Below are 13410 nucleotides of genomic sequence, written 5' to 3' on the forward strand. Positions count from 1 at the left end.
CAAGGCAGCTGGTGTTGCTGGTGAGGGTGGATTGAGGCCTTTACTAAACTTTTTTTTGAAGGGAATTAAGTTATTATGAAATTGTAAAATTTTTATGTGAGATAGTAGACTAAAACATTTTACAAGCGGACTTGATACTAGATGGCTTCACAAGTGTGGGATTGTGTTTTGCTAACTTATTTGGCCAGTTAGCCTCCCTCTACTGTTAGCTTGTAAATGTCTACCACCAACATCTAAGTAATGGCACTCTTTGCAGTCTCTTCCTTGTGATTTAAGATCACAGTATTCTTTCTGGTAAGGGTAGACCAAAAATAGAAATAACCTGATTAAAATGCTGTATGTGTAACTTAGAAAATGCAAGAAGGCCAAGAAATAAATGGTAAATGAGGTTATGGTAAATGTTCATCAGGACACAGTATAAAGAAATGATCATTCTTAGGGCTTGGGCTTCCTTCCTCTGCTAAGGAGATAGAGAAATTTACTCAGTTTCAGAGCTGGATAGAGCCACACAGATGATCTTCATGTTTTAAGACAATTTGTTGCCATTGTTAAAACTCTTAACTTCCTAAATGCTTGTATCTCAGATGCTGAGATTAAGATATACTTTTTCTAGAGTGGAGCATGGTGGTGCTTACTTACAGCAGTCTTGGAGGCTGAGGCAGGACCATTGTAAGTTTGAACCCAGCCTGGATAGTTTAGTGGCTTAGAAGGGGGTAGGGGTGTTAGAAGGAGTGGTGGGGGGAAGGGGAGAGAGAAAAGGAGGAAGGAAGAAAAGAAAGGGGGAAAAGGAGAGTGGAAGGGGACGGGGATGAGAAGGAAGGACACAAAGAGACAGGAAAGAAAGGGCTCTGTACTGCAAATGTACCTATAAAGAAAGAGATGAAAGAACTCCAGCAATGAAATACATACTGTGTATGTATATAAACATAGATACATAGATATACTTGTTCTAAAGGACATATTGTTGTATAGCTGGGGATTCCCTCGGGATGGACTGTTCTACAGCCCATGTGCATGCAGGCCCCATTAGTTTGTTAAACATTCTTGGAAGAATTTACAGACTTGGTGTCCTATGACAGCACTCATTTTGTTGGCGCACAATTACAATTATTTGTACTTACATTTATTTTTCTCTTTTTTGTTGTAACTTTTACAAAATCAGAACTAGAGGTTATGACATGATTTTTTAATTGTAAGAGATAATACACTTTCAGAAATGAAAACACAAACATAGGTATAGTATTGTAGGTAATTACAAAGCGAATATCCAGTAACTGTTACCCAGGTCAAAAATTGTCTCCTAACAAAAGAACTAGGCCCACGCCCCATGCAAATGATCATACATTACCTATAGGGTCTGAATGATTATAATCCTTCCCCCAGGAGTGGTTACACTATTCTTTCTTTATCTTCAGTGGTCATCATTTGTTTGCAGTGTGAACATATAGACATATATTACCAAACATATCTCATTTTTAAAAATAAACTTCTTCCCAGAGATTAGAAATCGCTTAAAAACATAGGTAGATATCAAGGGAAATAGGATCATAGGGCAGTGTTTAATAAAGGCACAAACTTTTCAAGAATTAATTTAAGGATATAAAACCATTATTCTAATTCTAGTTAGCCAATACTGTGAACTGTGAGCAAATTTGTTACCGGTTTCCAGCTTGCCCCCATGTATCAGTGTGGTAAAACCTTTTGCACTAATATTTTCTAACTGTGTATTATAGCCAGGGGAATGAGTACAGATATAATTTGCCATGTCATAATGCCCCCTCTTCCCTCTCTTACAGCATGGGTGAGCTCTCTGTCCATGGGGATGATTTTCCTTTGCTGCCCTATAGTCAGCGTCTTCACAGACATAGTTGGTTGTCGGAAAACAGCTGTTGTAGGTGCTGCTGTGGGCTTCATTGGACTCATGTCCAGTTCTTTTGTAAGGTAAGGACTTGGTTTCCTCATGTAGCTCTTGAAGAATTGTTAACCGCAAAATTTTCCTTTCAGAAACTGTATAATTTATAAGGTTTATAAAACCTTATGCAGTATGACGTGTAAATTGAACTTCCATCCACAGCAGCAAATCAGAACTTGAAAAGTTTTGAATTTTGCTTACAGTGCTTAAGATTTAGATGTCAGCATATGTGTTCCCTAGAGCTAAGAATAATGTTTCTTCTTTTGTGTTTTTCTATTTACATAAAACCCCTAAAAGAATCAAGTTATAACTGAGTTATCTAAAGTAATGACCTTAGTTTTAAGTTCAGCTCTGTCTGAGACCCAAAGAGCTACAAGTGGGATTTTAATGTGGTTGTTTGTAAGCTTGATATAAAAATGCTTTTATTAATGGAAAGAAGGCTCTTAATTATTCCAACCTGGGTAGAGAATTCCTGTCTGTACTTTTAAAGAAATTGCACACTAAAATGTTTAAGTTTCATAGAAAAATGGAAGTCAAATGCACCTAAAATAAAACATAAAGTCACCGAACCTTGTCTGTGTCAGAAGAAAAATGTAATGCACCAAGGAGGGACTAACTGCAAGGAGTAGATGGGCGCATGATGGCATGCAGCAGCCCCAAATCCAGTGACTCCCTTGCAGGGTTAGGGTAAGGTGCAGAGCGAGAAGGCCTGGTGTAACACGCGGCTTTGGTGAGCAGGAATGATGGACAAGGAGACCGGAGAACATTTCTACACGCTGCTTCTGCATTAGTGGTTTATCTTCATTCCTGTCTCTTTTTTCCCTGCCTATCTTCATGCACTTTTAGTTGAAAAACATGATTAAAGTCACTGGGGAAAGGCACACTGACATTTTTTTGCCCCATTTGTTTTTCAGTTCTGCTGATTGGCATTCAATTAGCAGAATCCTTGGATTTACGTATTTCACCCTCTACCACATTCGCCCCTTCCTCAAATCTGAAGTGAGCTTCTTCCATATTTACTTTTATCTAATTTAAAATTGTTATTCTTGAAGAGAAAAGTTTTACTTGGAATAAGATCTTTTTAGGTAATTCTGTGAGGTCATTTATCTTTTTCTCACTTTATTTTTTTTATCTTTACTCCTTTTTGGCTGCAGCGTAACATTGTGTGACTGATGCCCCATTGCTGTCTTTGAGCTGGAAGGCTCCGGGCACACTGTGTGTGCCTGCGGCTCTGCCGCTTGCCGAATGCATCAGCACCCAGGCTTTGGTACAGAGAGGACTGGTAGAAAGCTGTGTAACCTGTTACCAAGTTTGGCAGACAAACCACACATAACAGACAGCAACAAATACTGTTTTTCAAACTTTTTTGACCACTGCCAAATAAAAATGATAGGTATTTTATATGGTGAACCTATTTGTCCTTCCCCATCCAGAAGAAGCAAAAAAAAAAAAAACCTTTTTTTTAGATAGGGTCTCACTTTGTAGCCCAGGCTGGCCTCTAGCTCGCAGCAATCCTCCTGCCTCAGCCTCCTGAGTGCTGCGATTACAGGAGTGCACCACCATTCCTGCCTAGCAAAATTTCTTGAAACCAGATTTCCCTTACTACGTGAAGTGTCCCATATTTCCTATTCAACTTTATTATTTAACCAGCTGGTAAAAGGCTGTCAGAACTTCAGAGCAATATACAGAAACAAGGAGAAATGTGGATATGTTTGATTGGTGGATTCACTTTTCCTCTAGTTCCCGTCTGACTTCTTAGAAAAACTGCTTCCAGCATGTTGGGTCAGTCACATCACTTCCCTTTGAATCCCTTTGCACACATTTGGTGTTTACACTGCTCTTACTCAGTTGTTGGACTTCGGCACTTGAGCCATCTCTTGTAAGGTGAATGTTCAGAAGTAAAAGAGGCTTAGGCAACACAAAGGTCACATCTTTTCTCCTGAAGGAGAGATAAGAAGCTGATCTCATCAGGTGCTTAGCATTGTAAAATGTACTCAGAAGAATGTTCTAACGTATGTATATGGCTATCTGATCTTCTAACTGACAGCATCGTACCATAATACCGTGCACAACTATAAAAATTGATGTTTGTGACTATTATATTGTTGGTACTATTTTTAATATATACTTTGAAAGAGGCAAAGAAATGTACAGATTTTAGATTTTTTCTTTTAAAATTGTTTAAAAGTTTTGACAATTGAAGATGTTACTGTTATGAAAAATTGCTCATCCAGAAAATCTGATGCAGAGTAAAGTAGTTTTTGTAACATTTTGGTATTTTTTTTTAATTAGGTGTAGATGTATTTTTGACAAGCAAACAGCAGGTAGTTTGAAAGGAGAACCACATTTTGAAATATTTTTTCCCTAAGTAGCTGGTCCATAGTAGCTGTTGAATATGTTTGTTGAGTGAAAAGTAGAGATTCAGTAAAAGGTGACAAAAGTGAAGTGAGATTAATCTGGGAGAACCTAGAAGTTATTGTTGATCCTGATGTGGACATAGTTCTAGCTAGATTAATTGAGGGGGAAGGGCATCTCAGAGAGTTTGCCAGCATACATTAATTTTATTAGATTCTAGAGTTCCTTGTAGATTATTTCAGCATATTGCTGAAATAATCTAGACTAGCATTATAGTCCAAAATTTAATTATTAACCAACTTTTTTATCTTAGTTTCTAATAAATTGTTTGCCTTTACTGCTGATAAATTGGTTTTTGAATTTGACTTAACAGAAAACTTTAGTTTTCTTTTACTCTTTACCTTAATAGTTTCAAAGCATATAATAATGTGATCTTTTGCTTCCTAAGAGGTAGTAAAATTATTTGATTAAGCTATAAAATATTTTAATGTCTTACTTCTGAGACATGCACAGCCCTAAAGCTTAGAAACTTGGATCACTGGTGAGTACATTTAACTCAGTCTCTCTGCAATCAGAATATGATTTGTTATCTTGCACAATTCTGGCCACAGTGCAACACAGGGCGAAGGTTGGTCTGCAGCCCTTAGGCCAGCAGAAATGAGCTACCCCATTCTTCTGTGTAAATGTCCTTGACATAACCTTGGGAAGACGGTATCGAGTGAACCTTTGCTTTTACTAGGTCACCTAGTAAGTACCTTAAAAATCCCATGAAATAATGGGTTTTTATAATTGTAATGTAAAAACTTGAGACAAGATTGTATTGGTTTAATCACTGTCAGTCTTTCTGAGGCCCTTCCTGGCACTGACTTTATTTTTGAGCTGTGGAGAACACAGTTCTCGTCCAGTACTGTGTGGTTCACCAGAAACTGGAAGAGATGGGGAGACAATTTAATGATCATTGTTCGTACATTTAGATTAAGTTCTTTCTACTGCTACTTTCTTGTTAAGCGTTTCCTCTCTGTTTTTGGTTAATTTTTATTTGCAGAAAATATGTTGATTAACTAAAACCTACTTTTACCATAAGGTTTTATACTACAAAGCACATGATAAAAATTAAAGCTTCTTTCCACCTTTTTTTTTTTTAATCTTCATACAGCTCCATCGAGCCTTTGTACCTCACCTATGGAATCATATTTGCCTGTGGCTGCTCCTTTGCATACCAGCCCTCGCTCGTCATTTTGGGACACTATTTCAAGAAGCGCCTTGGACTTGTGAACGGCATCGTCACTGCTGGCAGCAGTCTCTTCACAATTTTGCTCCCTTTGCTTTTAAGGGTTCTGATTGACAACACAGGCCTCTTTAATACACTGAGGGTCCTCTGCATCTTCATGTTTGTTCTTATTTTGGCTGGCTTTACTTATCGCCCTCTTGATTCCAATGCCAAAGATAAAGAGAGTGAAAGCAGCAGATTCTCCCTCTTTTCCAGGAAAAAGTTCAGTCCTCCAAAAAAAGTTTTCAATTTTTCCATCTTCAAGGTGACAGCTTATGCAGTGTGGGCAGTTGGAATACCACTTGCACTTTTTGGATACTTTGTGCCTTATGTTCACTTGGTGAGTATGCATCTTGGACTCTGCTGGTAACAGATACTATCATCTCATACTAGAAAATGCCTTAGAAAAACAAGATTGACCAGTTGAAGTTGCCTCAAACATTATTCTGGTTGTAATGTGGGGACTGTGGAAATTATAGGTCTCCCAAGACAAGTTCAGCTCAACCATCAAACCATTACAGAGTCTGTGTCATGGGCTTCAGTACTATAAAAATACTAAACCCCAACAAACAAAAACAGTTTAAAAGGGAAGCCTGAAATCTTGGAACACATTATATCAATATAAAGCATTTAATAGGTCACTTTTTTTCTAGAAGGGACTTCATCATCTTAATTAAACGCTAGTGTAATGATTTTGCCAATATTAACAAATTATTTCTCAACAGAAGGGTACAAAAATTAGATAGTCACCGCCATCCCCAAGCTCTCATGGCTTTTAGAGAAAGAAGCATTACATCTACTCACAGGACACTTTTGGGAAAATGAGAATTCTATGCAGGAGAGTGTTTGAGAAATGTTAAGCAAGTTCTAAATGAGGCAAGAGAGCTGGGTTTTTGTTAGAAATTAGAAATTTCTAATTTTATACACTAGAAAACAGACCCGTCATTAACAGAGATGTTAAGTGATTTCCCATGAATCATGTAAGTAAATAAAAATGCAGGGATTGGTTCCCTTCCATAGTTCTCACCTGGGAGCAAAGCTAGTCCTAGTTAACAGCTTACTGGGCCACTTCCCTGTGTATCCCACCACACTGTGCATTTATCGGAGGGAAAGCGCGCATGGCTGAAGAAGGTAAATAACTGTGGCTGGTCTTAAAGTAAATCAAATTTCACAGTGGGTGATGAGGTACACAGTGTTAGAGATAACAGTTTGTAATCAGAAGCTGTAATCAGATGATTCACAGAACAATAAGATCTGTATTAACTCTGCTAATAAACTGAGCCTTTTTTCTTCTGCTTTTCCTTTTTTCAGGCATGTTTTCTTACAAATTTTACTGATATTTTTCATTTGGGATTTTCTCTTTCCTAAATTATCATGGCAATGAAAGCCTGTATTGTAGAAGAAACACCAAGACGTTAAATGCCACACAGGCTGTTGAGATCTTGTCTTTGGTAAATGCGTTAAGTTGGTAACTTTATTGTAATTTAAGGTTTGGATTGTGAATAATTAACCCAGGCATTATGAAATGGGATCCTGGTTTCCTCCTTAGATGGGGAAGAAAGTGTCTCAAATCCTTCCAAAGAGTGGTACATGATTTTAAGGCACATTAAGCCCTTTATTGACTATTGAAGGTGACATACGTGTACCACATGAACTTCATCTGATGGAGCATAGAACCTAGTAAATGTAATAATAAAAACCAGCATGGTTTATACAACACTCTCACATACATTTTTTGAATTTAATCTTCACAACAATGTGAGATCCCATCTTTATTTTATGAGTGAGAAGATGAAGGAACTGAGAGATTAAAATAATTTGCTCAGGGTCAAGACCCAATTCCATTGGCAATCATATTGTTAAAAATCATCACACTGCAAGAAGCAGGATTGTGTAGTGGTTGAAAGATGCAGGTCCTACAGTAAGACAGCTCTGGGCTTAAATCCTGGATTTATACCTTACTAGTTGTATAACCTTGGGCATGCTTTCTAAGTATCAGTTTCCTCACCTATAAAACAGAGATAAATGCAACTTTGCAGTTATTATTAGGACTAGAGAAAAGTACATAAAGCATCTGTTTAAGATAGTGCATCACCAGTTGAATAATTTTACAGGGAGGTATAGAAGATTCATAGGAGAAAGAAAATTTCCAGTTGGAAAAGCGGAGAAAGTTTCATAGTATTGGAGTTTGGCTTGAGTGTAAGTATCGTGTTAAGATTAGATCTTGAATCAGCTAAAGAACTAATTTTTTACCTTATCTTTTTGAAGATTCAGAAGTACAGTGTAGCTCTCACAGCTTTGTTAAAGATTGAGAGGAAAAAAAATATATGCTCACTCTCAAAGAGGGACTGGAGGTTTAATCTCTTTTGTAATTGACTTTTAAAAGTGAATCCTTTTTGCCTCCTAGAAGCTGTCAAATGACCTCTCTTTTAGACCTGCCCATTTATCTCATTCATTATAAGGGTACAAGTTTTAGAGATTAGTTTGGGTAAGGTCTAGCTTCCTAAACAACCATGCCTAGTAGCAGCTACTTCGGTTTTTACATGTTGCCCCTTGTGCTTGAGAGTTGTTCTGGGGTTAACTTCTCACGGTTTCTCCTTATCCTTCACTTGGCTTCCAGGAGCACAGCATGCGCTTTGTACCTCCTATCACTGCCCCTCAGTTTTTTTGCTGGCTCCTCCTCTTTCCCATCCCCTGAACATCAGTGTGTCTTGGTGCTTGTCCTTGATATTCTCTGTGTGTTCTTCTGGTAGTTTGATCCATTCTCCTCTGAGTTCATACTCATATGTAAAAACCAAACTGGTTTTTCTTTTATTACATTTACTAAATAGATATATTGCCAGTGACTCCACATTTATATTTCCAGCCCAAATCTCTTTCCTGCGTCTTCCACCAGAGTTATATACCCAGCTGCTTGCTTAGTATCTTCACTTGTATGACAGCTAGGTCATGTCCAATCTTGAAGTCCTGATCTTACTCCCAAAACTTACTCTGCCCCCAGCCATCTTCATCTCAGGAGATGGCAGCTCCATCCTTCCAGCTAATCAGGCCCCAAACTATGGAATCTCACTTGGCTCCTCTGTCTTGCACATCACAACCCTGATCCAGTCCGGAAATCCTAGTGACTCTACTTTCAAAACATGTACAGGAGCAGGCCACCTCTCATTACCCTCACTCCTGGCCAAAACATTTTGTTGTTTTGCTCAGTGATAGTTCTCAGGTCCCCGCCCTCTAGCCTGGATCACTGCAGTCGCTTCCTAGCTGAGCTCCCTGTGCCTCCTGGTCCCCTGGAGTCTCTTCTCCATCGGGGAACCATGGCATTCTTTCTAATATGTCACCCTGCTTAGAATCTTTCAGCGGAAATGAGAACACTCTCTAGGAGTAAAAAGTAATGTCCTCACCGTGGCCTACAGGGTCTTCCATGATCCAGCCCCTCTGACCTCTCCTCCCTTACTCAGCTCCTGCACTCACCCTGATTGCTTGGGTAAAGTCCTGCTTCCCTTCCCTCCCAGCATTCCCAGACCTCTCTGTGTTTCCTCTTTTCTGTTTGCACAGTGCTTAATTCCTTCAATAACTTCTAACATATTTGTAATTTACTTGTCCATTATCATTACTGCTTACTATCTTTATGTGTTTCTTTGCTAAAATCTCACAAGGTTAAGGATCTTTTGCTGTTTTGCTCAGTGATAGTTCTCAGGCTTCTGGCATAGTGGCTGGAACACAGTGAGTACTTCAATATTTGTAAACTACTAAATATATTATGAATAAATCTAAAGTGACCATGTAAACAGTGTGTTATCACCATTTTAATCTTTAAGCTCCTCTACTCTCATGCTATAATATGATTTTTTCTTTTTCTGGATTGAGGATTGAACACAGGGCCTTCTCAATGAGCCATTTTTATTTTTAATTTTGAGACAAGGTCTCACTAAATCACTGAGTTGCCTAAGCGAGGCTTGAACTTTCAATTTGTTCCTCAGCCTCCCTGAATGCTGTGATTACAGAGATGCACTACCACACCCAGCTCACACAGGACAGGACTGTGTTCATGTTCACACAGCACTTGACAAATAGGGCAAACTCAGCTAACTTCAGCATAACTGAGTAACTGCTCTAATGCTGTCTGTTGATGAGAGACTTGATGTGTTTGCCTTTTTTGTTTTTGTTGTTTGGTAATGGGAATCGAACTCAGGATCTCACACTTGCCAGGCAGGCGCTGTGCCACTGAGCTATATATCCCTGACCTAATGTGTTTGCTTTGACCCATAGTTTTATATTGCCTTGCTGAAATTATAAATAGAAGATATTTCTGTATCTCTGAAGCAACATTGTCTTCAGTACCAACTAAAAAATCTCAAAGAGCCTGGGGTGGTGTATATAAAACTAGGATAGGGGATACAGAGCCATATCCTGGCCATGGGTCTCGCTTTGGATTGCTGCCCTGAGCAGTGCTCAGAGTGCATCATCAAGGTGTGTGTGTGTGTGTGTGTGTGAGAGAGAGAGAGAGAAAGAGACAGAGAGAGAGAGAGTATCACTGTGTAGTTCAGACTGTCATATAGATTAATGGAGGTAGAAACATTAACTTGCAACAGCTTCCCTTCTTTAAAGTTTGCTTGGACATTGTTTTTTGCCTAGCATTTGCCAGGTAGCTCTGGGGGTGTAGGGAGAGTGGCCTGATCCAGCGAGAGTACAGCTGTCCTTATCCTGTAGTGCTGGAGCACCTTTCTGGAGGACACTCGCAGTCACTGACTCCAAGGAGTGCAGAACAGAAGACAGGTCTCCTATGTGTTCGTGCTTCGCTAAGAGTCTTCAGTGCTACAGACAGCTCAGGGGCTGCACACCCAGCTGCCTGTGTTCCTGTCCGTTTTTCCTTGTGCATCTTTCCTTTTTGTCCCTGTCACAGTCTGTCTATTCCCACTCCTCACTACTTGTTGGGAGCTTACTTAGAGTCAGGAAGTTTAGGTTCCATCATGACTTATTAGAAAAAGGCTCAATGTGGAGGTGCAAAGTTGCAGATGCTGCAGCCGTGCGATCCAGCTGTTTCTGTAGTTTTGTCAAACTGAGCTGATTTTAGGCCGAACATGGCAAGAATGGCTGGCTTCCAGGCTTCAGAGAGCTTTTACAAAGGAAGAGTTTCCTTTTCTTCGTATTTTTTATTAGTACATGTTTGCAGTACATAATGGTTACATTCATTTTGAGGACTGTGCACATGGCACATTACACATCTTAATTCTTTTTTTTTGTCCCCTCCCCCTCCAACCCTTCTTGTCTTCCACATCTACAAAAGCTCTATTTCCATTTTTTTCTTTCAATTCTTTTTTTTCTTTAAATCGCTTTTCCTTCTCTCCTTTTCTTCCATCTCTTGTTTCCCTTCGCATTTGGACAAGTTCTTCCTACTTCCTAATATCTCTCCCCCATTTTTTCCATATTTATACTTTGGATTTTTCACACAAAGGAAATAATTAGGGTGTCAAGGTGCATCCATTTACCTAAAAATGTCTCAAATTTATCCTTCTTTATAGCAGAGTGCTACTCCACTGTATATAAATACCACGTTTTCTGTTTCCATTCATCTGTTAATGGACATATAGGCTACTTCCAAGATTTAGCTATTATGAATTGTGCTGCTATAAACATAGGTATGCATGTATTACTCTAGTACGTTTGAGAAGTAACCTAGAAGGGGAATGGCTGAGTCAAATGGAACCTCTAATTTTATTTTTGAGGACTCTTCAGAGTGCTTTCCATAGTGGTTGCCCCAATTTACACTCCCTCCAACAATAGCGAAAGGTTCCTTTTGCCCTGAGCAAGGGTTTCTTTAAACCACAACTAACTCCTTCCTTCCTTCCTTCCTCCCTTCCTCCTTTCTTCCCTTCCTCCTTTCCTCCCTCCCTCCCTCAGGGTCTCCCTGTGCAGTTTAGGCTGACCTTGAACTTACTGTGTAGTTTAGGCTGACCTCCAGTTTGCAGCAGTCCTCCTGCCTCAGCCTGCCATGCTGGGATTACAGGAATGCATCCGGCCCACAAGTTTGTTTTAAACAAACGTAATGTAACTTGTTTCCCCATTTTTAAAACACAGCCCACATTTTTGTTAACATTTGGTTCACAAGGACCCACAAAGATGATCTCTCACTGGAGTCTTGAGACTAGCCTTGTGGTCCTTAAAGCTCTGCTTAGCAGAAGAGGAGCTAGGGCTGGTGAGACAGCTTATGGCTGCTGCGCTGTGCAGACGGCTTCAGTTGAGTCTTCCTATGAATATAGCTTTAAAATAAAATACTTAAATATGCCTGGCAGAAGTGTATATGGTAACAGTAATACGATCTGAAAGGGATTGTGCAGGTCGTTCAGTTGTACCGTTCGTCATTGTTTACGACAGGAAAAGGAACTAAGGCACAGAAAGTTAAACTGCCCGAAGTCACATCGTTACAAAAGTGGCAGAACAGGTATAACATAAAAAAAAAAAAAATCCAGGGAGAGAAACAGAAGCTTATTATAGCTAAACTGTAAACATTTGTAAGAAATGGAATTAGGCATGGCAGTACATGTCCGTAATCTCAGCATCCTGGAGGGGACATTTAAGTTTGAGCCTAGGCTAGGCAGCCCAGTGACTGAGTGAGACCACTTTCAAAAAAAAAAAAAAAAAAAGTGGGGCTGTAGCTGAGTTCAGAGGTCCTAGGTTCAATTCCCAGTACTAGGGAGAAAAAAGAAATGAAATTATTAGAGGGATGAAGTTGTTTTTGAGTTTATCCCTGGTTAACTCAATCAGGAGATTGCCATTTTGTTGAGAGTGTAGTTCTTCAGAGTTGCAGCTAGCAGTTGTACTGGTTTTGTTGTCTTCCTTCAGGGATATTTGTGAAGCTCAGTGTCAAGGCTGTTGTGTGGCAAACTTCCCTCAGAATGTAAGGCTGTCCGTAGTACCCATGAAAAAGACCCAGTTTAGTGTCCTGGGCCAGGAATGGTGTTGTTTATCTCTGTTCACTCAAGATTCTGACAGAGCAGAGCCTTGGAGTCCGTTACATGTTTCCAAACTTGTGAATGGTTGCAGTTTGGGTGCTCTTCACTCAGTGGAGAATGAAGTTGTATGAATTTTGTTATCTTAGTCTTAGCATTGCAACCAGATACCAGACTTAAAGTTTTAATCTTGTTTTTGGTCTAGTAGCTAAATATTAGCCAGGGCTTAAAGGTTTCATTTGCTTACTTTGTCTTTTCTTTCTTTTCTTCCTTCTTTTGTATTCATTGTTCTGGCTTATTTTTCTAATTATGTTCATTGTTACTTTGATATTTTTTAGTTATGCAGAATGTTTTGATACTTGAAGAATAAAAAAAACCCCACATATTTTTATCAAGATTTTCTGGTTTAAATAATTTTGTTTTTCCATCAAGTTTAAGTAATTTTGTTTTTCATTCAAAACAGGCTTATAAAGATGTTGATACAGCTTACTAAGTACCAGGATTTACTGATTGTGATTAACTGTGGACTGATTTTGCATGTACTCTGCTCCATGTTACTGGGGCTTTGTCGTTGTGTGGCCCAGAAGGGTTTCATGTCATTTCATTCATTAATTCCTTTCACAGTGAACTTCCAGAAAGGACATGAAGGTATTTAGTCCACACATTTTCCGATTCAAGCTCACAGTATCCTTTTATGAGGGAAGCAATGCTGATCCTGGTTTTCGCATTAAACAGTAAGAACCTGCAGGCTCAGAGAGGTTTAACTTTGCTCAGAGTTGCACAGTAAGTGGCCAAAGTGCCTTTAGAATAGATTTGGAATAGATGCTCCATTTTGTTGCTGTTTTTGTTCTTGCTATGTGTGTGACTTCCTCTCATTACAACTCAATTGAGCAGATTTATGCATTTATTCATTTGACAAATAT

General features: G+C 39.1%; 1 protein-coding gene across 6 annotated transcripts in view; it reads left to right on the forward strand.

The window, feature by feature from the left end:
- Positions 1-13410, forward strand: part of Slc16a10 (solute carrier family 16 (aromatic amino acid transporter), member 10) — a gene marked incomplete at its 5' end in the record, with an annotated part of 112568 nt that overhangs the window by 74359 nt on the left and 24799 nt on the right. For 4 of the 6 annotated variants that reach the window (XR_001232837.1, XM_013510862.1, XM_013510864.1 and 1 more), the window contains 2 exon segments: positions 1797-1941; positions 5424-5877. Coding sequence is in view for 4 of the 6 variants with exons in the window: in XM_013510862.1 (XP_013366316.1) it covers positions 1797-1941; positions 5424-5877 (599 nt within the window). 6 annotated transcript variants of the gene reach the window in all.

Source organism: Chinchilla lanigera, unplaced genomic scaffold, assembly GCF_000276665.1.
Source record: "Chinchilla lanigera isolate Chin_1 unplaced genomic scaffold, ChiLan1.0 scaffold00010, whole genome shotgun sequence".
In the NCBI taxonomy this organism is placed as follows: Eukaryota; Metazoa; Chordata; class Mammalia; order Rodentia; family Chinchillidae; genus Chinchilla; species Chinchilla lanigera.